Source organism: Corythoichthys intestinalis, chromosome 3, assembly GCF_030265065.1.
Source record: "Corythoichthys intestinalis isolate RoL2023-P3 chromosome 3, ASM3026506v1, whole genome shotgun sequence".
NCBI classification, from domain to species: domain Eukaryota; kingdom Metazoa; phylum Chordata; class Actinopteri; order Syngnathiformes; family Syngnathidae; genus Corythoichthys; species Corythoichthys intestinalis.
Window position 1 is genome coordinate 44,705,919 of NC_080397.1, and position 27,092 is coordinate 44,733,010.

Below are 27,092 nucleotides of genomic sequence, written 5' to 3' on the forward strand. Positions count from 1 at the left end.
TTTGAGATTTATGACTAATAATTACCGGAACTAAAACAGTACTTCTGCTTTTCATATGACCGTTTTTGTTTTTTTTGCAAGTATTTGCACTTAGTACCCTACATCGTGTGAGTGCTTTTGCCACCTCTTGTTTTTTTGCCCAGAGATGAAATCCCAACATTTACTGTGAAATGAGTGGCCTTTTCAGCCACGTGAAATCGATTTTACTGGCTCATGTACATGATGAGAGGGAGCGTCGAGCCAATCACAGACCACAAAGGGCGGGGCTAAATACTGTTTCTTCGCTGCTGATGACGTCAACAGCAATCAGCGGTCTCACTCGTTTAGCCGTACGACGTACAGGTCGACTCGGAGTTGGAACAAGAAGACAATGGTCCTCATCAAGGAGTAGTAAGTGAGATATTAATGCCGATCCTTATTTTTCAACACCATTTTAAATATGTTAAGATTTAATACGGGGTTTGCTCGGGTGTGGCAGGGGTTCAGGGATTGGGTACTTGCTACTAGGAAACTTTTCATCACTCTGAATGACTGACATGGTAACACGAGGAAGGGTGGTGGCATTGCCCAAAAAGTACTTTCTGGCCTACCGGCGTCGACAGCTAATGTTATCTTACTGTTTCCCATGTATCCTTATAAAGTAACTTAATCATTAACAGGCCGGTTAATGGCTGCCGTGCGGTAGTTGCAACGTGAGTGTTACTGCTCTTCCGCAAAGTTGTTGAACTTCATTTGACGTGCATGCTATACTAGCTTACACTTGGCTAATGTTAACAGAGCTAAACATTTCGTAATTGGGGTGGGCAGTCTTCTGGCGCTGTTAAACGTATCTCTATTTAAGTAGGGCTTGATGCCGCGATAGTGCCAAATTACTTTTTCCAGATATTCTTACACACTGCTAAACTTGGTTTGTGCGTGTCTCTTCGATAGCTGTATACCTTCAGGTACACAAGCTGGTTAGCAGATAGCTCGGAGTCTTCCAGCTCAGGCAAACGTTGCCACTAAATACTAATATCATGGCCAAGTAGCGCAAGTGTCTGCTATCATTCTTGTCACGTCGAAATATTAATGTCGCAGCGTTTTTTGTTTTGAAAATACCTCCTAAAATGTTCTTTTCCGGTTTTGAAATAGTTTTCTGCGTTTTATTTGGTTGAAAGGACGACTTGAAGGAAGGGCTTCCGCTGCTTAACGGACGTTACTATGGGATACCAAATGATTTTCTTATCAGATTTGTCAAAAAGTGTTTCGTAGTTTAGCACAACACTGTCAGCCTACCTTGTATTTCATCAAAGTATGAGGAGACAAACTATTGTTTTACTAGATACAGTGCTGATATACAGGACAACAAATGATACATTCCTGTTAAGGAGTGGGAACCTCTTGGTACCTTACGATACGATACGATACGATTTACAAAGCTCTCGATAACGATGATCTGACAATATGGCGGCACAGCGATTATAGATACATTGGTCAGGAAATCATTCTAGAATATTCTACAACAACTGTTGATTTTGGGCTATTTTACGGGTCACTTCCTGTTTATTTGGAGTTACAGAACAGGAAGTGACCTGGGAATCACCCAAATGAATAGGCAGTGACTCAACTCGACAGGAAATTACCTTTAAATGCCCTGAAAATCAGACAGAATGACTGTGAATGCTCTGGTTTCGAATGAACGAACGTTCCCAGTCTAAATGGATTCGGCGTCGTGCACCGTCAATGCAGCTTGAGACACTATTATGGTGGAAGATTTTGGTGGCAACTTGTTTTTTTTTTTTTTTTTTTTTTTTTTTTTAAAGACATTGACACCTTTTTAGAACGATATTTCGATTCTTGGCAGGAGCATATCGATAACCTTTTGTGATACAAAGTATCACGATATATCACCATTACGATATTTTTTCACACCCCTATTCCCGTTGACGATGGTCAAACATCCTAACAAAATGGAATCTGATGGCATTTGTTGATTAATTTGATTTGTACACTACACAGAAATTCAATCATTGAACTATCCAAAATAAGGAATCGAATAACATGTATGTACACTACTTGAATAAAAATCCAGTTGTATTAAACATATCACAACCTATTCCTCAAAAAATGAAACACTATTATTAATATACTATTAATAATCATTAATCGTCAAAAGTAAGGGTTTGAAATAGGGTTGATCAGATCATGTTTTTTTGCTTCCGATTGTTTTAGTTTGAGTATCTGCCAACCCCGATATTTCCCGATCTGATTGCTTTTTTTTTTTTTGCTCCCGATTCAATTCCAATCATTCCCGATAATTTTTCCCGATCATATACATTTTGGCAATGCATTAAGAAAAAAATGAATAAAACTCAGACGGATATTTACATTCAACATACGGTACATAAGTACTGTATTTGTTTATTATGACAATAAATCCTCAAGATGGCATTTACATTATTAACATTCTTTCTGTGAGAGGGATCCACGGATAGAAAGACTTGTGACTTTGTATATTGTGAGTTGTGACTAAATATTGCCATCTAGTGTATTTGTTGAGCTTTCAGTAAATGATACTGCAGCCATTCAGCCCAAATGCATGATGGGAAGTGGAACCATGACCGTGCGTAGTGCTACCAATTGATATATCTTCTCTGCGTTGGGAAATAACATTAGGTGTTAAGAAAAAGATCAATTGCTACCTTGCTTCCCCACATTACTTCTCATGATATTTCTAATCGAAGGGAGAGGGATTGTAAGGCATTAGCCTATTAAAAGAAGGCTCCAAAGGCTGCCAAAATTCACTCTTCTCATTGTACACTGCCTCTTACCACTCTAAATGGGTATAACGGCGCCATCACAGATTGAGCGCGACAGTGCGTGAGTGGGTCATGCAACGCATGCATTAATTGCATTAACTATTTAACGTGATACATTTAAAAAAAAAATTAATTACAGCCGTTATCGGGATAAATTTGATAACCCTACCTTAAGCCTAAACAAAAGACTCTGGATGAGTGTAACATATGTCTGTAACGTTAAATGCAATTAGAAACAGATTTAATTAAAAAAAAAAATATATATATATATATATATATATATATATATACATATTAAAAAAGGCATGGCCGATTCCGATACTTTGAAAATGACGTGATCGGACCCGATTGATCATCCCGATCGATCGGGACATCTCTAGTTTGAAAGAATGCTGCCTTTTACCCAGGGGTGGGCAAACCGGTCCTCGAGGGCCGCAGTGGGTCCTGGTCTTTGTTCCAACTGATCCAGCACAGAGCTTTTAACCAATGAGGTTTCAATGGAAACAAGAGGCACCTGACTGCAATCAACTGATTGCACTTATAACACATCAGATTGGTGAAAAGGTGTCCTCTTGATGGGTTGCAGCAAAAACCCGCACCCACAGCGGCCCTTTGTGGAATATCTTGCCCACCACTCCTTTAACCCTTTAACACCTAAGCCTATTTTGTCCGAATTTGCATGCCTTTTGATGATGCCTTTATATTAAAAAAAAAACAAAAAACAAAAAACACAATGACCTGGTTGGGTCCCTTTTTTGGACACCATAACTTTCATGTCCAAACTGTTGTTTTCTTCACTGACCAATTATAATAAACATTTTGGACCAAAAAAGACCAAAGCAATCCCTTTTTTGGGGTCAAAATGTGTAATATTGATGTCTCATTGACAAACAAACATGCGCAACAAAACGTTTTGAAGCTTGATAATATTTATTCAACTTCTTAGGATAAACATTCAACAGAAAAAAAAGACTGAATAGTTTTATATGGCTAGGTTCATACCGCAAGTCTAATGCACAAATCTGATTTTTTTGCCATATCTGTTGTTTTGGCGTGCCCGTTCAGACTGCCTTTGTCCATTGAGACCATTCAAGTATTACGCATGTGCACTAATTCGCAGTACGATACGCGCTGAGCAAGAAGACCCGCATGCCCAAAAGCATCAAAACAAATGACTACACATGCTGGCTGTCATCCGTCATTCCAGGGCGATCATATTTTGATTTAAAAAAATTGGACACAAATAACAAGACATAATCGCGTTTAGGCTTATATTCAAAGTTTCTGTTGATCGATAGCATGCATGCACTGTCCGTGCATATCACACACACACGGACAGTTTTCCCCCAACTCTCGGCCGTGTAAGAAATCTTGAAATATTGCTCATATAGAGCAGAGAGAAACCGATTATTCTCAGGCTTATCCGCGACCCATTTTTATTTTTTTATGACTTTTGTCAAGCCCTATCCCAAAAGCGGTGTTCAAGGCAAGCTAGGCGGTAATGCACACCTGCACCTCTACGGTGGCACGCCGTCTCTCTCGGGCTTTGATGACGTAATTACTGCATGAATTCCGATTTGGGAGACTTGCCAGTTCAGACCGCCGTGACATTCTGTAAAAATATGGCCCAGATCGGATTTAAACCACATACGAAAGTGACCCAGATCGGATTGGAAATGGTCGACTTCTATGCGACTTGTCCCGTTCAGACCGTCAAGTTAATGCCCCACTGGAGTCGGAAAAACACGAAAAAATCTGATTCGTGCATTAATACCTGCAGTATGAACCTAGCCTATTTGACAATTCAACACAAACAGCAGGTATGGTCATAGGCGTATCAAATCAAATATAATATTGAATAAAGTCAGTTTAAAAAGTGTTAACAATAAACTAGTTCAGTTCAATTTTTTCAGGCTGCCACTCGATTCCCCCATGAACAAGACAAAGAGCTACGTCATACACTACGTCACACAGCCCGCTCTTCTGCTGTATGCGCTGTCAGCTTGTCACTCTTCCCAATTTGCCGACTCATCCGAAGAAAACGACAAATCTGTTCTATCCTCTTCCTCGAGTTGATGAAATAATGCATTAGCTTGTGCTAAATTTAGTTTTTTATTCCCAACGTTTCAAAGTCGCTCGCTTGACAATCTTTTAAAAATGTTCACATTAAGTTTGTCTTTCTTGACCTCACAATGGCTCCTGGGATATGTAGTTTTTCGTTGTGCTTTCAGTTTGAAAAAGGATAATAAATGATGGAAATATGGACATAAACACATAGTCCATGCAGTATTTTAATATTTATTTATGTGGGTAATTAAACTATAAAACTCAAATGACATTATCTCCCATTTTACTCGGTCGATTGACGTCAAGTAAAAACCGTCTTGGACCTCAACTTCCGCACTTTCAAATGAGATCAACCAGTGACACGTGGGTGACGTAATTATGTGACGAGGCTTCAAAGATGATATGCGTAAACACATCCGGTGTTTAAGGGTTAATGTTCTGGAACCACCCTTTAAATGGCCAAACTCGGCAATATTTTAATCACAATTGAGAGACCATACATTGTATGGCATACAAGGTAACATTTGCTTGCTTCAAGTTTTGTTTTTCCACTTTTAATTACTAAACAACTTACACAGGAATTTAACATTGTACATTTAAATGACAAAATGTTCAACCAAAGCATATAATAGATTGCTTTTTGACTACTATACAGTAGATACTGTATTGCAGTAATTATGAACCTTCAAACAGTTGCATCTTTGAACACACAAAAACTGCAGCAGGTTGTGTCCAGCACAAAATCTTGCTACAGTGAAAGGTGTGCTTCAGTTTTGAAAGTGTTAAAAATGTTTTTGGCAAAAATGGAAGTGGTCCTATGTTCAAAACATACACAGCTGCAGCAGTGCCTGCATACAAAAAAAAAAAAAAAAAAAAACAACAACACAAAGATGGCTTAAGAGTCTATGATCAAAGTGGGAATCGGAACAATAAACTGTGACAAAGTAGGGGAACATTGTACCATGTTTTGACTGATGAAAATTACAAAGTACCGTATTTTTCGGACTATAAGTCGCACCTGAGTACAAGTCTCACCAGCCCAAAAATGCATAATGAAGAAGAAAAAATAACATATAAGTCGCATCGGAGTATTAAGTCGCATTTGGGGGGGAAATTTACTTAATAAACTCAAACACATAGCACAGCTATGTCATTTTCAGAGGCAATTTATAATAAAAATACATGCTGAATAAGTGTACAGTATGATAATGTTACATGATGCATGAAGAATGAAATGCGAGCGTGGCCTGTATGTTAACGTAACATACATAGCTATTAAGAGTTATTCGGAAAACTATAGCATAAAGAACATGCTAACAAGTTTACCGAACCATCAGTGTCACTCCAAAACACCAAAATAACATGTGAAATGATATAATAATGTGTTAATAATTACACACATAAGTCGTTCCAGAGTATAAGCCGCACCCCCAGCCAAACTATGGAGGAAAAAAAAAAAAAAAAAAAAAAAAAAAACTGCGACTTATTGTCCGAAAAATACGGTAAACTACAGTGATGCACAACAATCTTACACCATGCATTGAAAATTGTGCATGGAATTGTCTTTACCACTTATTGGGATAATGTTGTTGATAGTATTCTTAATTGAAGATATAGCACGCATCATTTCTAAATCTCATCTCTACTGCTTACTCAAGCATGCATACTTCTGCACATTTCAATTACACGTGATTTAAGTGAAGGTGAGGCTGAAAGTCAACATCAGTCATTAGTAATTATGGTATTTGCTCTAACCGTCTAGCTGGCTAGTTCCTGATTTGAACTGTAAAATACAGGCTGATTATAAAGCTGCGTAGCCCTCATTCGGTCTGTGTTATTCAGTTGTATAAGGAAAAGAGTACTACCTACCCACTGAAGTTGAAATAATTACCACTGAATAAATTTTACCATTACTTGACCGCAACAAAACCAATATCATTATCAGTTCTGAACAAAGTCAATTGAAAACTTTTTAATTTTTTGCTGTCATTTCTGTCAGGCCACTGTTAGTATTTTAGGTGTTTTATTGTGTATTAACAATTTATGTACTGTATATACCATTCAAAACTCCAGTTAGACATTTCCATCATCACTTCTATTCAGTTGATGTCAGGTGGTGATTTAAAACAGTTGATATTTAAATTGGTGTAATAAATGCAGGGCTAAAGGGCTCACCTTTTAATCATCTCTTTTCTTTGTCTTTGTTAGCCGTGTGGTTTTACCTTGTAGCGTTGAGGAGGTGAGTGATCTTTCTTCCTCTCATTGATGAAATTAATGTTGTCATGTTCAAATTTGTGCATTTCTGCCCTTTGTATCGCTCCACTGACACACACCTTTCTGTACTTTTTCTGTTAATGATTTAAGGGGCAAATACTTTTTCACAGCACTGTATCGGAGTTACTCCTTGCAACAGAGCACATATGGTTTTCCCGTTTTCTTGAGAAACATAATTGACAGACGATTTAAAATCTATTTTCTTTTTACTGTTCTACTCATAACATACAGAGGTCAAAATTAGTCTGTAACCTGGTTTAGGTTTGTTATCTATGCAATTTGTCAATTGTACAGTGGTACCGCTACATACAGATTTAATTCCTTACAAGACTTAGTTTGTAAGTCGAAATGATCGCAAGGCGAGCAGGATTTTCCCATAAGATTACAATATAATTCGTTCCACAGCTCAAAAATCTACGCCAAATACTTATTACTGCAGGTTAAATTACAAATAGCAAATGCAGATAGCAAAACAAATAAATTATAAATACAAGTTGGAGTTATTGTTATTATTATGTAACAAATCGCGTTCTAATGTGGCTGTTTTGTTTTGCGTGCTGCTCCTGAAAGCACTGTGTGACTGACTAGTGAGTGAAGGAGTGAGAGAGAGGTGCAGAAGAGTTTTTAGTTTCTCTTTCCATGTTCTATTGTTGTTGGTGTCTGCTACGGTGGACGGTAGCAGTGTTGTGTTGCACGAGTTCTGAAATAAATGATTAAAAACCTGTCAAAGCTGGCAACTTCCTTGCCAATGTTACAATAATAATATTAATAACAATAATGAGTCATCTTCGAGATTGGAGATTGGAGGCTGTATTGTCGAGCCAGTTTACTGACGCGCACACCACACTATTTTTCCATCATTTCCTTCTTAATTTCAATGGTAAGCGTCACCTTTTCCCCTTTTTTTTACCACCTACACTACCCTTCTTGGGATACATGTTGATTTCTCTCACAAGAAAATCATACATCCGTCTTGTGGGAAAACGATGAAATTGTGACGCTGTCATTGTCATATTTCGAGCATGTCGTTATGTCGACACAAATGACAGTAGGAAGTAGAGATTGACCGATATGACTTTGTCAAGACCGATACCGATTATTAGTAGTTAGAGGGGGCGTTAACCGATTTTTGGAGTCGATATTCATTTGCAGTAAAAATCTTAAAAATTGGCCTAAAGAATTTGAATAAAGCAAACACTCAACTTCATTAAAATGCCTAAAGCATGTTTGTTTATTGAATCTCACAAATAAAAAATAATAGGTCCAGAAGTGCCCGAGCCGCTATACAAGTATAACTGCATTTACCATTCCCATTTAACCGATCAGAGGATACGGTGAAAAATAGTGCAGGAGAGAAAGGCGCGGCTTCATCTGAGCCGAAATAACAGTTTTAAATTGATTTGTTTTCTTTTTTCGTTTCGGCCTGTCTGATTGAAAAAAACGGCCAATATCAATACACGTAAAATTTCCAAATATCGGCGCACTAGTCAAAAATACTATGTCGATTCAATAGTATGTTGAAGTACCACTGTATACTTGAGCATAATTATTTTTCAACCATCCAGAACAGTGTTAAAAAAAAAAGTCATACTTTGAATATATACTTGAATTATCTTTTAAACCCGGTAAAAAGACATCAAATATTGTTTTTAAAAAGGGGTGAAATGAGACCTTAAAGCACTTGTGAACTTGGTCTGCATTTCGCATAGAAAATAAAACACTCCATTCTATGAGCATTGTTCTTGTAAATGGTTGAAAATGCTCCTCAAAGCCAAAATATAAAAAATTAGACATGGACATTTTTGAGTTTGTAAAAAGGATCTGAATCAGAATGCACTTTGACATTTCGCAACAGGTTGCAGAATGAAATTCTCCCAAACAGTGCAGAGAATGCCAAAGTATAAACGCAAATACTAGAAACGAGTGGAGACGTCTTGCATTAAGTCATCCCTCCCTCGAATTCATTTTGTTTTGCAAAGAGTTACCGTACTCTAAATGCTTGTGACTCACATTTGATTGTATTGTGAAAATGGTTCGATGTGTGTTGCAGTATCAAGTTGGACAGTTGTTTTCTGTGGCTGAAGCAAGTAAAAATGAAACGGGTGGTGGCGAGGGGATAGAAGTATTAAGAAATGAGCCCTATGAGAAGGAGGGAGAAAAAGGACAGTATACACACAAAATCTACCGTCTTAAAAGGTTTGTGGCACATTAAGTATTGACTTTATCATGCATATTTCACTGTAATTGCTGTGTACTACCACCTGGTGGCAGTATCGCATTGTTTTTTGTTCTTGTTTGAAACTCCTGTAGTTGTCACCTACACCTCAACAAGCAGTCAGGTTTGGGCACACTAGTGTTATTGAATACCGTGTCCAGACTTTTGACTGGTAGTTTACATATGTTTACTACTGCTAATCATATGTCAACCACTATAGTAAATGTTTTCTTTTCACCAAGTTTATCTCTTTGCCTTCATTCCTCACCACTCCACAGTCGAGTTCCAACGTTTATTCAGCTATTGGCACCAGAAAGCGCCTTTGTATTCCATGAAAAAGCCTGGAATGCCTACCCCTACTGCAGAACTGGTGAGTGCTCTTCCCGTTGTTTGCTCTTCCTCTATGCTTCCGACTATTTTCTGAATGATTATCTTGGCTCACAGTGCTCATTGTATTTTAATGTGGCTAATGTCATGTTTCTTTTTTCCTCTCCTCCTGCCTATCCATGGTCAGAAGTGACGGTAGGTAGCCTTTGTTGGCTGGATGTTGTTTGTTTTTATTGATCAAAGCATTACAGCTAATCCTGTGCTACATTAATGTTTGTACTCTTTACAGAATGAATATATGAAAGATAATTTCTTGATCAAGATTGAGACGTGGCATAAACCTGACCTTGGAACACAAGAAAATGTAAGTACAATCATATTACACAAAGGGACTACTTAGCGTCTTTGTCTGTCTGAATGTTTTAAATTGTGCTTTTATATGAATGTTTTGGCTTTAGGTTCACAAGCTTGATCGTTCATCCTGGCAGCAAGTCACTGTTGTACCTATTGACATTGCTGACGGAAGTCAAGTGTGTGCCTCTGTAAGTTAAAACTTGAATACTGTTTCGCGCCTTCCTGTGGACAAATCTCACTATTACATTTAGTGCTTACAATCGATTGTTTGTAGAAATAATTATCACGTGCTTATGGGCTCTTTGCACATAATCTCCGGAGTTACTGAAATACATCTAGGTCTTTTCCGCTTTTGAATACTTATTGTTCCACAGATCATGTTTTCAGGAATTGCCCAAAATAACCATCATGCATAATCTTTGTAAGTCCTACACAAAACAAAGACAGGAACTGGTCGTTTGATAAAAGTATTGAACTAAACGAAAACAAATGCAAATGTGTAGATTTAAATACTGGATTATTTTTTTTATTGTATGCTCAGTGTGGCTCAGTTAAGAACCAGGAAGTGGCCAACTTGAGAACATAGAGATGAGCTCGCCCGAATACTTGGGCAGGTAATTGGCACTGTGTGATGTCACACCATGACTATTTTTGAAACCTACTGTTTGCCGAATGATTTACCCTCTAAACACGATTGCTATTACGGCTGGGCGACATGACCTTAAGCACGTATCACGATAAATTGAGCAGATTTACCTCGATAACGATGAATGACGAAATCCGCCCAAGCGGACTGTTATATAATTTGAAAATCTGAATCAATGGATAAAATATACAGATTAACCGTTTCTCTTTGATTTATTTACAGGCTTTCAATTTAATATATTTAACAATTGTACATGCAGTCTAAACATTAAGTATATAAACATTTATTGTAAACAATAAGAATTCAAGTATGAACATTTATAACAGCTTGTATGGCTTGAACAATGTACATTTGTCAAAATCAATATGCCTGTGTAAACATGTCAATGTAACACAAATGACTTACAGCTTGAACAGTACACCTCGAAAAGACAACTTATTGTTAATAGCTGCTGTGACATAATTACTCAACACAAGTGTTTACTTCATGGTTTCAGTTTTTTTTTTTTCCGCAGTGCATTTTTTAATATGTGCACGCACACATGAACCCCAAACAGACACACACACACATTAAAGCTATATTGATCTTCTGCAAATGAAGCATTTAAGATTTTACGATTGCAGTAATGACACAGAATTAAGCACATACAGAAAAATAGCTGGGCCCATTAAACGGTCATATTATAAGTTTCACTGTTGGATTGTCCTTTATGTTGAGTGCTTTACCATCACAAAAGCTATCAGAGAAATCACTCACAGATAGATGCAAAATTTCGCGACATACTAATTGCTAGATGCAGTCCGTGCCCAATCCATCCACTCATTAAGTTCAGCCATTTCGACAAGGTTAGAGCCTCTATCAGACTCCATCACGTTCATTTGTAGCGTTAAACGCTAACGTTAGCCTGTGGCCTGGCTACCAGTAGAAAGCACCCTCTCCGGAAATCGTGAGAACAAGGGAGGACATCGAGTGAAAGCCTGTCTGGGTGCCGCCAAGAGTATACTTAATGTCAGGTGAAAGTTTGACGAACTTCCCTTAAGCACCACTCCATCACGTTTGCTTGTAGCGTTTGCCGCTAGCCTTAGCCTACCGGGCTTCTGTTTGTTTGGCTTCCTGATGCACACTGACTGCTTTCTTAAAGGGGAATGAACATAGACGAACAACACAGTCGCAGCGGAATGAAAACACTATATTTTCTTGTTTTATTAAATTACTGAATTTACCGACATGGTCAAAATTGCGTTAGTCATTGTGAAGAATTTCGGTAACTAAATTTTCAGTTTACCGCCCTGCTCTAATTGCAATCAAAGATGCCACTTAAAAGAAAGACGACTTTAACTTGACTCACAAGTAAAGCGCATTGCTTTACATTTGAGGTTCGGCATTGGAATCTCTGCTTGGGCCTCCATGACCTCCTGATGCAAATAAGTTGATTGTAGAAGACCTTATTTAATACTAAAGATACACGATAATATCGGTTACCGATAATTATCGGCCGATAATGGCAATTATGACGTCACACAGATAATACAGATTTTTTAAAAAATCAACCGATAATGCAATCCGATAATTATATACTTGATTTAGCCTCCAAATGTGCGCAACCAAGCAGTTTTCTCCACTTCTCCACCGCCGCCTGCTCAACCCCTCCCCTCTCTGAAGCCCCTGTGGGAGGAGGGGTTGAGGAGTGCGGCGTCATAGAGGAGGCGGTGTTACACATCACTGTTGAGGCGCTCTCATTAGCGTGCATTGCCTTTCCCGCGTGTGAAATGAAATAAACGACGCTCTCGCCATCTACAAAACAGTTCCACGAGGCGTAAAGAAAGCGTCCTCATTGAACACCACTAACACTTACCCAGCAGCCATTTAAAACTGCATCACAATGATTTTTGGAACGAATACGAGGCTGCTGCTAGCGCGAATGCTAATACTATTGTAAACACAAATAAACTATAAAGGAAGCTACGGGGCTTGTGACGATACAGAGACACTGCGGTCCTCCTGGAGTCGGGTTGGGAATGCAGCTCAAAGTGGGTGGTAAACTCCCATCTATGGCTAAACACCTCACGAGACCGATAGTCGACAAGTAGCTGTCTTCCGACGGAGCCCGCCGGTCCGGTCACGCAGGCTGCCGCCTCGCCCTCGGCGGGCAGAGCAGAGCCATGCACCGAATACGCCGCAGCGAGCCGGCCGGGGCGGGCGGATATCCGGTACAAACTTAGCTGCCGCCGCCACTCCAGTTCAAGACAGAGGCCTGGCGCGGGTGCTAATTTGGCAGCCGGGCGGACTGAAGGGCACAGGCGGGAGGAAATTCCCGAAATGACCCGATAGCCAAACCCCTGGATGAAAAAATAATGCAGTTTATACGACCACGATTCTTCGTGAAAGACATGCCGATCACATCAGTTTTACCACGGACATTTACACAATTGATGTCAAGAAAGCATGTTTATCATGACGGCACAGTGGTTAGTTGATCATTTTAACATGCACCAAATCACACAAAGAAGTCATCCAGTCAGTAATGTATTCAGTATGCTTTAAATTTATGATGTCTTAATCAGATCATTCTTCTTAAATCTAGTCAAATAATTTTCCCCAGCTTGTTTGAGTGTTGAAGACTAGTTAACAGATGAATGCGCCAGATTATTCCACTTACTTGAACTAAATATTTCCATTTGTTCTTATTAAGCCCAAACATCTAAAAAATGTCATTTTTCACCGAAATCAAGAAAAAATTACTTTCAAATAATGTTTTGAACCATACATATTCTTGAATAAAGAACATTTGACGTTTTTTTTTTTTTTTTTTTTTAAGGATTTTGTATAATAATTTATTCCTTAAAATAAGGCTGTTAAGCTTATTTTCAGCTAGCTATTTTTCTTTAAGAAATCTGAGTGAAATATACTTGAAGTGCTGGCAGTTAATTTCACTTATTTCCGATAGATTTACACTGAAAACAAGGGAATTTAACTAGTTTTAAGGAGTTGTGTTTTTGCTGTGTAGTAATGTTATATGTTAGGAATGGCTTACTTTTAAAGCCATTTTTGTGCAGCTTATGTATTTACTCTGTAAGTAACTGTTGCCAAAAGTTTACCATTACACAATGTCAGACAATCTGTCTTTATTTAGATGTTGGAATTTACTACTTGTTCACATTTGATGTTGGAAAAAAAGAGCAATAATATTTTTGCACAGTAATATTTTCTCTTGTGTATACTTTAAATTTTTACATAAATCTTTTAATAAAATTATCGGCTTGACATTATCGGTTATCGGTTGGAACGAGGAGGAAATTATCGGTTATCGGTATCGGCTGAAAAATGCATTATCGTGCATCACTATTTAACACTATATTAGTTTCTCTCACCTTAGGAAAAACAAACAAGATTTTAGGTCGTTACTTATTATTGCTGTTATTTATCATCACATTGCCTCATTTCGTTGTCTGCGCTAGCGCTCATACAGTACATGTTTGTTTGCCCTGGGAAGTTTAACGAGGCGGACATGTTTGCCTTTCTGGAGGAGTGTGTTGTGTCTAAGGGCCCTATCAGCCCTCAGCCTCAGGCATGGCTGCAGGCCCTGGGACGTAGCGCCTGCACCGATGAGTTTGTTAGTGTAATTACAACTCACAGTTCTTCGTATGGCAGCACTCGACAAACGCACAGGATGCACACAGGGCTCTTATGCACTCTGGTTAACCGGTGGAGTTTCTCCCTTTTGTCTGCCACAGCACATTGATTCGCAGACCTCATTAGTGCTGCACACTGCATTGTTATGGGGATCGAGCGTTCAGCATTAAAACAGTCAAATTACTGTGTGTGTTGTGTGTGTGTGGTCTCTGCAGTTTTCACCCTCTTGTTGGCCAATCACCCTGAAAAATAGCTTTTAGCTGCTGGCACGTCATGATTTATTTAAAATTGCTGGGCCCTCGAGCGATCGATAATTTGAAACCCTTTTGATACATAGATGTTACATTCAGCCTATCTTTGTGTGTTTCAGGCCTGTACGCCAAGCTTTCATCAGAAGCACAGGTGCTCGCAAATTTAATTTAGGAGCATAGAAAAAAAATTAGGATCACCATTTTTTGGAGGGATAGATTCACTAATAGTGCACTTTTATTATATACACCAAATAATGTACACATTCTGTATTGGTGTCTCAAGACAAAAAACATTGTTGTCCCATTTCGTATAGTCAAGTCGCCGGGCACGCTTGGTTGAAATTATCCAGAGATTTATGGCAAGAGTTGGGTCAAACTCATCTAGACTTGGCCCCTCCAGAGTGATTCTCATGAGGTCCTCTATCATAGATACTGCCAGGCTGCTTCTTTCGGAGCTCTAAATCCCAGTTGATACGGGCAGCACCATCAGGTCTACTACTAATATTAACCAACCTTGGCCACAATTTATTCAAAATTGTGGATTTACAGTACCACAAAACTGAGAACTGGAACCTGATTGAAGTTCACTTGCAGGAGTTTTTCATTTTTACAAGTATTGGTACATTAAAAATGCCTGGTTTTGAGTATGGCAGTAGTCGGAGAGGTCCACTACTAAGAGTAACCTAGCATCTACTAAAATGACACGTTGCTCAGAGGAATCGCATAATATTGCACTGATGTAACGCACATGTAGATGGAGCGATTTTAAGATCAAGCGACTTTATTTCATTTTTAAATGCTGACAATGGTAATGCTTGGATTACGAGGGTGCACTAAAGTCCGCTCATTTGACAACGGGAACACGAACGTACGCTGGCTTGACCGCAGTTTACTTCTGTCCTTTGCAATATTTATAGAACATAAGATTGTCTTAAATTTCTCCCTTGGCTAACGCTAGAAGACCATCTGACCGGAATTTGTAAATCTTGCCAGCAGTGTCGCTACTAACGCTGGCTGTCGGCATATCTAAGGACTCCATACTGTCAGACCCAGAAAGCATCTCCTGCCGCATTTCTCACGTCAATTTCCTCTCAAAGCTCTACTATTTTTCAGGAGCAAAATGCAAATTAAATGGGTAAAATCTGTGCTCCCTCTCTTTTTTTCTCCACTCTTTTATTTTTCTGTACTCGCAACAAATTATTTTTAGGCGCAAATGCGAGCAAAACGCTCGCACTGTACAGGTCTGTGTTTAGTATTCTTCAATAAGAAGATGTTGGTCAACACAAGTTATTACAGCTGTAGTAATTACAAATTATAATGTTAGAAATGATACAATGTTTCACTATGTTTATGGTATGGCAAGCATACATCTGTTTGCATTTATTGTGATACCTTACATTCATTGTTGTATGTTTATGTACGCTACAGGATGTAATCACAATAAACAATACAAGCTATAATAAGCTCGATGAGTTTAAGGGAGTGTAAATTAAACAAGATTTTGTGTTGGGTATCAGATTAATTATTTCAATTGTTATCACAATAGGACTACAAGCAGGATGAGGACCCTGCCAAGTTCAAGTCTGTTAAGACGGGAAGAGGACCACTTGGACCTTTCTGGAAGGTAGTTTTCTTGAGCGTTCTGCCTGGCTTGCCTTTTTCTTTGTAGTTTATCCCAAGGGTATTAGATGGTGTTTTGTGAAAGTTTTTTTTTTTTAATTAAATGCCAAACGTAGCTAAGCATACTAGGGCTGCAGCTATCGAATATTTTAGTAATCGAGTATTCGACTGAAAATTCTATCGATTAATCGAGTAATCGGTTAAAACATATATATTATCAGGTGGACAGCAATTATAAATATACATGAGAAAACAAGACATTTCATCTAATATTGAACCATTTTCAGTCAATCAATGTCTTTATTTTCAATGTACATTGTTGAAAACAGGCAGCAATTGCATCTCAGATGTAACTAAAAGACTAATTCACTGCTTTCACTCAAAAAACTTTTTTAGATCTTATATATTTATATATATTTCTTACCTAAAAATGCCATTACGCTTGATAACACACATCACTTAAAAGTAAAGTGTTTTTCCCCACGTGTTTCAATTGAATTTGTAGTTGTGTCAAGCTATTTTTAAGTTGTAGTTAAGTTTTAAGTTAGTCTAAACTGTAAGGCCTGATAGGATTTTGAGTTTTTGCAGTGTTCAAAATAAATGTATGATACCTGCTGTATTGGATCACATTGGGGACCAGTGCCACTTGGTGTTTTATCCAGGAATGACTACTGAGCTAAAATTGACAGTTAGCATTATTAAGTAGCTAAAATTGACAGTTAGCATTATTAAGTTTTTATTTTACACCCTCATCACTCTACAGCGCTGTTTTCACAGATTAAATAAAGCCTCTGTGTAAGACACGTTAGCCACGCATCGACAGTGATCATAATTAATAGAAACCTAGCCCTCCACAGGGCTAACGTAACGTGAGCGAGTGACAGTAACGTTAATCTTATTTATTAGCGCTTAGAAGTCTACTGCTTTAAGATGGCGGCTGTTTACTAACGCCGCTGACTCTGTCATTTCCAGTGTTGTTAATAACGGCGTTAGAATATAACGGCGTTACTAACTGTGTTATTTTTTTCAGTAATGAGTAATCAATTACTTTTCTCATCTTGGCAACGCCGTTACCGTTACTGAGGCGGGAAAGGCGTGCGTTACTATGTGTTTCTAAGTTGGTTGAATAAAAAAAGTCTGAGTTAAACGGACTCACGGAGACGAGAGAGCAGAGCAGAGCAGGAGTGGGGAAGACGCCATTGCAATCGCGATGCTAGGTGGCTCCAATAATACCTGACTGTAGCCATAGCCGACAAACTACACCCACATGACATGGTAAATATCATATTATAGAACTAGATGCAATTGACAGACACAGCTGCATTGGCAACATGTTTTAAGGACTACATGCGTTAATAAACAGCCACCATCTTATAGCAGTAGACCTCTCAGGAAGACTCTGATGTAGAGATCCTTCCTAGCGAACCTAAGTAACTTTTTTTTTTTTTCTTTTTATCTAAAATGCTCCTAAATCGGCAAAATCTTAACTTAAATCTATCTTTAAATGATGAAACCGTTTTAAAACTTACACATGTTGAAAGTAGACAGAAGGGAACTAATGCAATAGCGGGAGCAATTTTAACAACTTTAACAGTTGATTCAGAACTTTAAATGACTTCCACACATAGCAAAGGTTACTATCTAGTTATGGCAATACCCTTGTGTCTAGTTAAGTGGAGGGTAAAGAATTGGGCTAGGGCCAATTGTCCCAAAAACCCTTTAAACTTCACATTAAGTGACCTTTTTTTTTTTTTTTTTTTTTTGAGGAAAAAATGAAACGCATCAGATGCTACCTGCTATCACCGTAGCATCATGCGGGCTAGTTTTTAGCAACGTCGGCGTCGTTTGTAGCGGCTGTCGGCTGCAGTGTTGTTGTTTTTTTTTTTTTTTTTCAGGCAAAATGTGATGCTTAGAGCTGTCAAAATTAAACTATTACTCGGGGTGAATAAAATTACTCGGATCAGTTTTTAAACTGGAGTTGCTCGAGTATTTGTTTCAGCTCTAAAGCATACCTTTTACGGAGGTTGCTTGCTTCAAAACTGTTCCTTAGCATGGATTTGTACAATGGCCCTTATTACTAGGAATAATTCAGTGGGATATATGACCAGTAACATTTTGCTTTAAAATAAATCAATAAATAACATACAAATATTATAATGTAATATTGTAATCAATTGTATAGATTAGTGTATAGTATATTTTGGCCCCAATTATTCATTTGTTTGTTATTTAAGTACAGTGATCCCTCTCCACTTCGCACTTCAAACATCATGCCCTCAGTCATTGCGGATTTTTTCCCCCAATTAAAATAAATAAATAAATAAATGCAGGATTTTAGAAAGATGTCCCATCCGATCACGTACAGCCTCTCACGCTCCTTCCTTAAGCTTTTCTTTCTCACCAGCCAGCTGCAACTTGTTAAAGTTAACTATGAATGACAAGGGAGCTGCTTTGAACTGTCCTGGAAAGCTTGAGAGTATTATTTTTCAAAGGCGCCGACTCGTTTCACTTGTCAAACATTGGCTGTAGTGTGCAATGGCAACTCGTTGTGTTGTGTACTGTTCTAAGCAGCATGATTTGATTTGAGAGGACTCACTCAAGGAAGCATTTAATAAAGAATTATATTTATTATAATATTATATATATTATAATTATATATCTTCTCTTATATGTATCTTTTTCCAATGTTAAATCTGAATAAATATATTGAACTCACCAAAGTTTTTTTTTTTTTTTTTTTTTTTTTTTTTTTTTTTTTTTGATTTGTTTTTTAATAATGTAAGTAAACTACACCTCTACTTCGCAGATTTAGATCGCAGGGGCGGTCCCCATTAACGGCGAAAAACGAGTGGTCACTGTAATCTCCATTAATACTAAAACCCTTCAGTCATTTTTGGGGGGGTGGGGGTCTAAATAATTAGAAGTACAATATCGATATGAACATTCACATTTACTAAAGATTATCTTGTTGCAAATCATATTTAAAATAGGTTTGAAAATGAGTACAGTTTGCAGTGCTATGAATTTTTGATTTCAATTTATATTTATATATTATATATAATTTCAGTCCTAATCTAAGATTCACGAATAAGATGGCAGTGGGAGTTTAATCATTTTGAACACAACTCTACATCTTTCTGATCACATTGGGTTTATATACTGCATGTACCTTTCTATTTCATATGCAAACTGAAAACACAGAAATCAGAAATGCCTGCATCTGCTTACTCACACGACCCCACACTTCATGTTTTCCAGCACTTGTGTCAAAAGAAAAATTTGAGCTTTAATAAAACATCCTTTATGTATGAATGGACTAAAAAGTGACTGACAAATCTCCACAGGGCCAGATCGGTTTATCTGCCTGGCCAGTCCACGGGTCATACGTTTGACGCCCGCTTTACTCTAGTGTCTGTATATATCAGGACAAGACTGAGTAGACATTGTAGGGCTGCAATAACATAAGCTTGCAGGTAGATGAAGACAAATCACCACTTTCTCACTTGTAATTGGCCATAATAGGACATTTAAGAAAATAGTTTGATTTTCAAATTCTGTATTCAGTCTGTCTGCCAGTAGAGAGAAATGATCATGACTGATATAGAAATAATTCTTTGTATATTAAATGTAACTAATACTGTATATCCAATACATATGTAACTTTGACAGAATTGTTGAACACTACTAAATTATTACATTGTGCTGTAACCTGTTGTCTCTGACCAGAGCTTCCTTTAAAAAAAAAGCTTTAGAATTTAAAGTTTCTAAAATTTCTAAATTTCGAGCACCTTCCAAGATTAAAATGGGAAACTTTCCTATTATAGTATTTTTTGCAGAACAAAGGCAGCCAAACCGCTTTCAATCTATGAATAAAGAAATAACTTCATTTTTGTTTTTAACTAGATAGTTTTCCCCCATCCACTCTGGACACTGAAATAGTCTGAGGTGAAAAATACTTTTACAACAGAGGGACAATTTCCTGCCAGCTTCATGGAGCAATAAAACTCTTGTCTATCTCTGCGTACACACATGCTTGCATATCGCTTCCCTTTGTATTTTGCAAAACTTCTGCTCCTTTGAGTGGGGCACAGAGACTGGGAGAAGAAATGTCACCGTAAGTGTTTTGATGTAGAATGCGTTTCATGTGAAGTTCTCCTTTTGCCACGACAACTTTTCTAAACCCACTGCAAATTTAGAAATGTTTCTCATTTCACTTCCCTCGCTTTTCTCCATGATGGCACCATCAAACAGCAGTGACATGAGGGTGACTGAGGCAGGTCTGTGGCATTTTCTCCTGGAATACTGAGCCAGAATGAAGTGATTAATTAAACAGGTGCTCTCTGAGGTTTCTCTGCGAGTGTTCTGGGGGCGAGAGAGTCCTAGGTGTTAATAATGTAACCGGCTTTGCACCGCCCTTATCGCATCTCCGGTTCCGTTTTATCTACCTTCCCTGGCCACAAAGGCATGTCTTTCGGGAACGGTGTCACTGTCGGGGCGGAGGCAGAAAACTGGTCCCTTCATCTGGAGTTTATCCACTTTGCTCTGCCACTGCCTCCTCTTTTTTGCGTTCTCTTCAGAGGACAGCACGAAGCGTAGAATGGATTCCGAAAGTGTGTTATAGATAAGGGAACTTTTATCTGCGCACAGCACATCATATTGATAATTATTTAACCAAACTCTATACACAGGGCTTTATATATTAATGACTTTTTTAAGCTTTAAATGCTGCCAAGATTGGTCTTAAATAGCATTCTTTCAACTGTCTTTATGCCTGTATTCTCATTTACAAATTATGGTTCCATTATTTAGCTTTTGACGCCCTCAAGTTAGATGGATTTAATTCATTTTATTTGAAATTCTGTTGCTTTTTCTCTCAACAGAAAGAGCTGGGTGCCAAGAACGACTGCCCTAGAATGTGTGCCTACAAACTGGTCACGGTGAAGTTTAAATGGTTCGGCCTTCAAACTAGAGTGGAGAACTTAATTCATGAGGTTAGAATTGTGCACAGTTTAAACACAGTTGTTTTGGCATTTTTTAATGTTTTTTTTTTTTTACAGTTTTGAAAGATGTCCTTTGGTTATAATTTGAGTTGTATGTTTACATCTTTTTTCAACAGTGTTTTTAATATATAAATTAATCCATGTGATGAATTGGTAAAAACAATCTGCTAACATTAACTCTGAAACTGTTACAGCAAGAAAAGAGGATATTCACCAACTTTCACCGTCAGCTTTTCTGTTGGATTGACAAGTGGGTGGAGCTAACAATGGATGATATTCGGCGGATGGAGGCAGAGACTCAGAAGGAGCTGGATGAGGTAAGTGCACAAAGGTTCATTTGTCAGGGTTTTTTTTTTTTTTTTAAGCAGCTTGCGTAGGTCAAAGCGTGTTCCTTCAAATGGTTAGTATAAAATAACATATCTGTCAGTAGAGGGGACAGCACAACAGTGTTGCTAATAGCAATTTAGTTGCTGTATTTCGCGACTTTCTGACCAGTCGGTGACTACCATAATTTCCGGACTATAAGGCACACCTGACTAAAAGCTGCGACCCACCAAATTTGACACAAAAACGTCATTTGTTCATAGATAAGTCGCATCGGACTATAAGCCGCAGTTTTCCTCACTATTATAGGATACTTACACCAAAATGTATTAACCGGTAACACTTTATTTGACAGCGACGTCATATAACTGCTATAAGACTGTCATAATTATAACATGACACTGTCATGAGTAATGCTTATGACAGATGTCATTTAGTTTCATCGGGCAAATTATCTCACTTTTGAATAGATCAAGGCTGGACGTAAATGAAGTTGGTGAGAAAAAATTGCCTGATGACACCTAAGCCTCTTTCACACATGCAGAAACAGCGGGAAAATTGTGGGATTTAAACGTGAAGCACTTGTATGTGAACACAATTTCCCGGCTCAACTGACACGGGGATTACGCGGAAATTTCACAGGTCGTGTCTTAGTATAATGTCCAGGACTTTCCCGGGAATCGGTGTGCGTGAAAGCAGGCGTTAAATTCCCGGGTCACAGCACGATGGCTGATAATGTAAATATCATGGCGGGCCGATCATGACTTCCTCTTTCTTCGCAGTAAGATGAAAAGCGGTAATCAAAACATCGCAATTATCAATTTAGCAAGCTGGAAAAAGCTAAATTAAACTGAAAATATAACTGAACCGAGAAAGGAGTCCATCGTCCATCTTTGGAAATGCGTGGTTTATTTTGTTGCCAATGTTTGGGTCCGCAACTGCGGAAACGAAGTTGTACCTCGAAGCAGAAAACACTGGAAGGAAGCGTTCAAGTGTTTATTAAATACAAACAAAAGTACACATGATAGCGGAAAAGGTGGAATAACACAATGCGTCCGTGACAGTATGTCGACGGGGATCGAAAATACTAGCCTAAGCGGTAGGCAGAGTGCCGAAAAGACAACAAAACAAAAATACTCAAATACTAGCACAACGTAGGGGATTTCAAAACAAGGGCAGCAGATGAACAAGCTAACAAATGCACGATATTCAAGAGTACAAGGTGCCGAACGGCGACCAGCAAGTTAATATCTCAGCACCCTTCTCTTGGATCGCCTGGGCTTACAGTCTTGATGAGCTTGAATTAGCTGCAGGAGCGACGCTGGGAACACTCCCACAAACCGGCTCTGTAACAAAACACGATTTGACCAACATTGTGACAGCCAATGCTGACCAAAAAGGATGTAATGTCTGGGTTATATAATCACACCAGCAGCCCTCACCGCACAGAGAGCGCCAGTGGGCAACATGGGACATGTCTGAAAGTGTCCAATGCGCGTCATTCCTGGGATGTCTCTACATGTGTGAAAGCAATGACGCTAGTAAATCCGGCGTCACCTTACAGGGGAATTTACCGGGATGTGTTTGTGAAAGGGGCTTAAGAGAACGCGTCTGTATTCTTGTTTATTTTGGAGACATTTATTTTGGAGTGATGCCGTATGTCCCAATTGTTTAATTGATTGGAATTCAGTTTTTTGCCTTTGGGAAGGGAAGGAATATACTGATACTCTTTGGGTACCTCGTGCCCGATTAATACATTTTATTGACTCACCATTTCACCATTTTTACGTCCGTAAAATGTTGATCCTTTTCGTCGTCTTCTCTAAGGTTTTATGGCAATCAATCAATTAGACAATGGGGCATCCAAGAGTTTGTCGTATCATGCTCCCTTAACAACTAGGACACTTGATTGGTCAATGGCTGTTTAGGAGGCTGAGTTTGTGAAAGTTCAAGTCATTTGCACTTGATAAAATTCAACATTTTATTAACCTTCATCATATCCAGACAGGCTTACTGGTTTGCCCAAAATACTGTACTTTTCATTCCGGTCTAGATACGTAAGAAGGGTGCAGTTTGTGGTACAAAGGCTGCAGAGGAGTAGCCAGGCCAGGTAGAGGCCAGTCTCCCATACTTACTTCTGGGTTCTGTGTTGCTGCAGCTTTTGCTGCATTCACTCTTTTGGGTGTTGTCAAATGGCTTTTTGTTCACTAACGGCGGGTGTACGTGTGTGTGAATGTGCTTGTGTTTTTGTGTTTACACCTCTTGTTGATGTATTCAGATGTATTTCATAATCACACATGCACATTGCAAGACGTAATAGCACAAGTTACAAACAACAGCCTGGATCTTGGCACCCGTTATCCTCTGGAAAAAAATGCAAGTAAGAAGTAAATCAGACTTTTTATTTCTGCAATTCACATTCCCAGTGAAACTTTACCCACTGATTTTCTCTTGGAACTCCTCAATATCTTCAAGCTTTTGGCCATACATGGAGAAAATGAAAGAATACAGGCTGGACTGTACTGGTCTAGCCTAAATGGGACACACTCAAACATTCCCGCTTTGTACCAGGATTGCACCAGCATGTGTTTTCCATTTTCCATTCGAGTAAGTAAACATTGGTTACCATCAAAGAAGAATGTGGTGAGGATGAGGTTATAGTTGCTGGACAGGATGATGCTTGCGTGTAATGCTAGCCCATAGACACAGTGACATACAATGTCTTGACTGAACAGGGTGAAGGACAACTTGAGGCATGATTGTATGGGACCTCTGAACAAAGCAGTCCATACTGTGCACACCGAAAATGGTTCTGTCAGAGGAGAGGGAGAAGACGGCCGAGAAGGAAGGGCCAAAGGAGCGGTTACCTTCAAGATGGCTCCTATTCCTTCATTAACATACAAATGGAATTTTGCCTTTGAGAAGGAGTCTCTGTGGTGATTGAGTGAAAGAGGATGGGGCTGGGAGTGTGATGTTGGATGGTGGCAGAAGCAGGAAGGTAATCCTGATGCCGTTTCATCACATCTGTCCGCTCCTCTGTTTAGAGCCACAGTTGGTTTGAACTGTTCTATTAATGTCCTCAGCTATCAGATTCCAACACTAATTGGCTTTCCAAAGCCATCAGCCTCAGGGTGGAAGTATCTCAAATGGATGTTTTTTATCTACCTACAACATAAACAAGATAAGGATTGCTTGGGTTTTGGTATGTTTTTGTGTGTTATGTGTAGGACTAGGAAAAATTGAATTTGTATCAAATTGATAAAAAGTTTAGCCTGAAAGCCAGTCATCAATTTACTTAATGTACTTATCCACACCTGTTTAACATGCATACATACTTAACAAGCTCTTTCTTTATCTCCCATAGCTCCGCAAAAAAGGTGACGTCAGAGGAACGAGTGCTGCAGACGAATAAAGCGGCGGAGGATTTCAAACTGCCACAATAACAGCAGCATTGGTGGCCGCTAGCAGGGCTTGTTTGTGTGGCACTTTTTTTTTTTTTTTAAATTAAAGTTCCTACCTTTAAACATTCAGGTTGTGGACAAGGTGTAGGGGGTCTCATACAGTCAATAGAGCAGATTCCTAGCTTGCATCCAATTATAATCCTTCTATCCACCGAGGAATTGATTTCTAAAAACGGACACAATCTTCTTTTCTTTTAGTAGCCTCTGAGTGGCTATGAAAGCATCTTTTTTGATCAAGATGTGTTTCATAAGAGCAAAATTAGCCTCATACCCACATTGGCATGTATTGGACCAAATAATAACGGATTTGTTTTACCCCCAAAACATTCCTCCTGAGATGATAGCCCATTCTAGCTTCTTGACAATTTTAGCTGTAAACTCTCGCTCAACAGTTTGCATTCCTTAGTATGAGTGGATGTGTGTTTCATACTTTTTTTTTTTTTTTTTTTTCTTTCCCCCGGTTCCTCCACAACCACCATTAAGAGATTACTATCGCCCTTTGCACCTCCGCCCATTGTAATCCTTCCATCAAAAGCCAACCTACCGAAAGCACCGCATCTTATTAACACTGACAATCATGCCGGTGCAGGTCTGCAAATGACATCTACATCAGGCACAAACCAACATGCACACACTCACAGGTGCAAATGCCTTTGCAGTGACTGATCGTTTTGGGCGTATTCACGCAACCGTGATCAGCCAGGTGATGTTAATTTAGCGGATGTGTTTTTCCACTTCCCGTGTCCAATACACTCCCTGCTCACAAGACATTCTTGAGTCACATTATATTCACATCCCCAAAATGCACTGAAAAAAACAACCACCAAAGGTGCTAGTCCTCTTAAGCTTGGTGCTGCTTGGCCCACCTTACCCTGTCCACCACAGACGCCGCCTGCCTTTTTCAGCTGGTAGAGCAGACTGTTCAGCCAGCCTTTTGCTTTGTCATTATTCTCAGTGTTTACATGAGTGCTTTACCAACGGCCATCTCAAACCAGTGATGCCCACAGCTTGCCTTAACCATTGAGTTTTTGGACCTAATCTACCTACTGTACCTCTGCATCCAGCCGCTCGCTTTAGCTACCTCCTCCTTTATTGGCTGACCATTTCAAAAACCTAAAGGTTGACGCTTGCTATTTCTGCAGCAGCTACAGAACTGTTTGGAGTCAGTGATTGCAGGGCTTTGTAATATGTTTGTCAAATGTAATTTGATATAATTTGTCTTGTTTTTGTGTTCTCTAAATTTCCACTGTTTGATGGACATGCCATATTAGTCCAGAGTTTCAACTCCACAGTGCACTTTCAGTATAGCCTTTATAATCATATGTTGACTAAAGGGCTATCATTTTGAATCAATACCAGTGTAACGTACACGTCATAATTGATTCTTCCTTTCTTTCTTTTTTTTTTTCTCTGTGCATTTGTAACCATAAGGACCATGGACGTTTCGATTGTATTACCCCTGTAGACTCCTCTCTCTGGTATTAACATTTCATGCCAAAGAATTTAAATGCATTTATGAATACACCAATTAAGACAAATAAACAACTTTGAAATAGTTTGATGACTTAACAAAATATTTTAATTTTCCATTAACCATCTCCTGTTTCTTTGCTTTGTTATAATTTTCAATTAAAGTTCATTTTAGTTTTTTGCGAAAATGCTAATTTGGAGAGTTTGTGCCTTCTGTCCATTGTACATACAAATGATGACCCATTTGCGTTCTGTGCTACCCAAATGTCTGAGAAACTTTTGTCACCAATGCATATAGTATACGATGTCCGTGTGTGTGTGTGTTCCAAACTCCTGCTGCGAAGTCTGACAGAAGGCTCACTGGCTAAAATTAAAATTTCAATTTAAAAATCGGTCATATCACTGATGGAGGAAGGAAGTATTATTGTGCTATACAGCTATCCTTTCGTCCTAAATGATGGAATTCATAGCTATAAAAATAATCACATTTGCTTGATTTCAGATGTTTGTGGGCCAATTTTGATAATTGGTAGACATAGGATTGAATGTTTTTTGTGCCATTTCTGCCTTTAAATCCTTAAGTGTTACATTAAATATACATGTGATCGAAATATTAAATAAATTTTGAGAAAAATCTTCTTTGTCATTCATT

The 27,092-nt window shown here is 38.6% G+C and overlaps 1 protein-coding gene across 1 annotated transcript; it reads left to right on the forward strand.

The window, feature by feature from the left end:
- Positions 1–95: 95 nt before the first annotated feature.
- Positions 96–27,058, forward strand: LOC130913674 (phosphatidylinositol transfer protein beta isoform-like). Its single transcript, XM_057832462.1, has 10 exons — positions 96–390; positions 7,074–7,104; positions 9,190–9,335; positions 9,633–9,876; positions 9,971–10,045; positions 10,140–10,223; positions 16,112–16,189; positions 21,066–21,176; positions 21,380–21,502; positions 24,874–27,058. Exons 1-10 carry the CDS (start codon positions 371–373, stop codon positions 24,919–24,921), a joined length of 960 nt encoding a protein of 319 aa, XP_057688445.1. The 5' UTR covers positions 96–370; the 3' UTR covers positions 24,922–27,058.
- Positions 27,059–27,092: the final 34 nt, after the last annotated feature.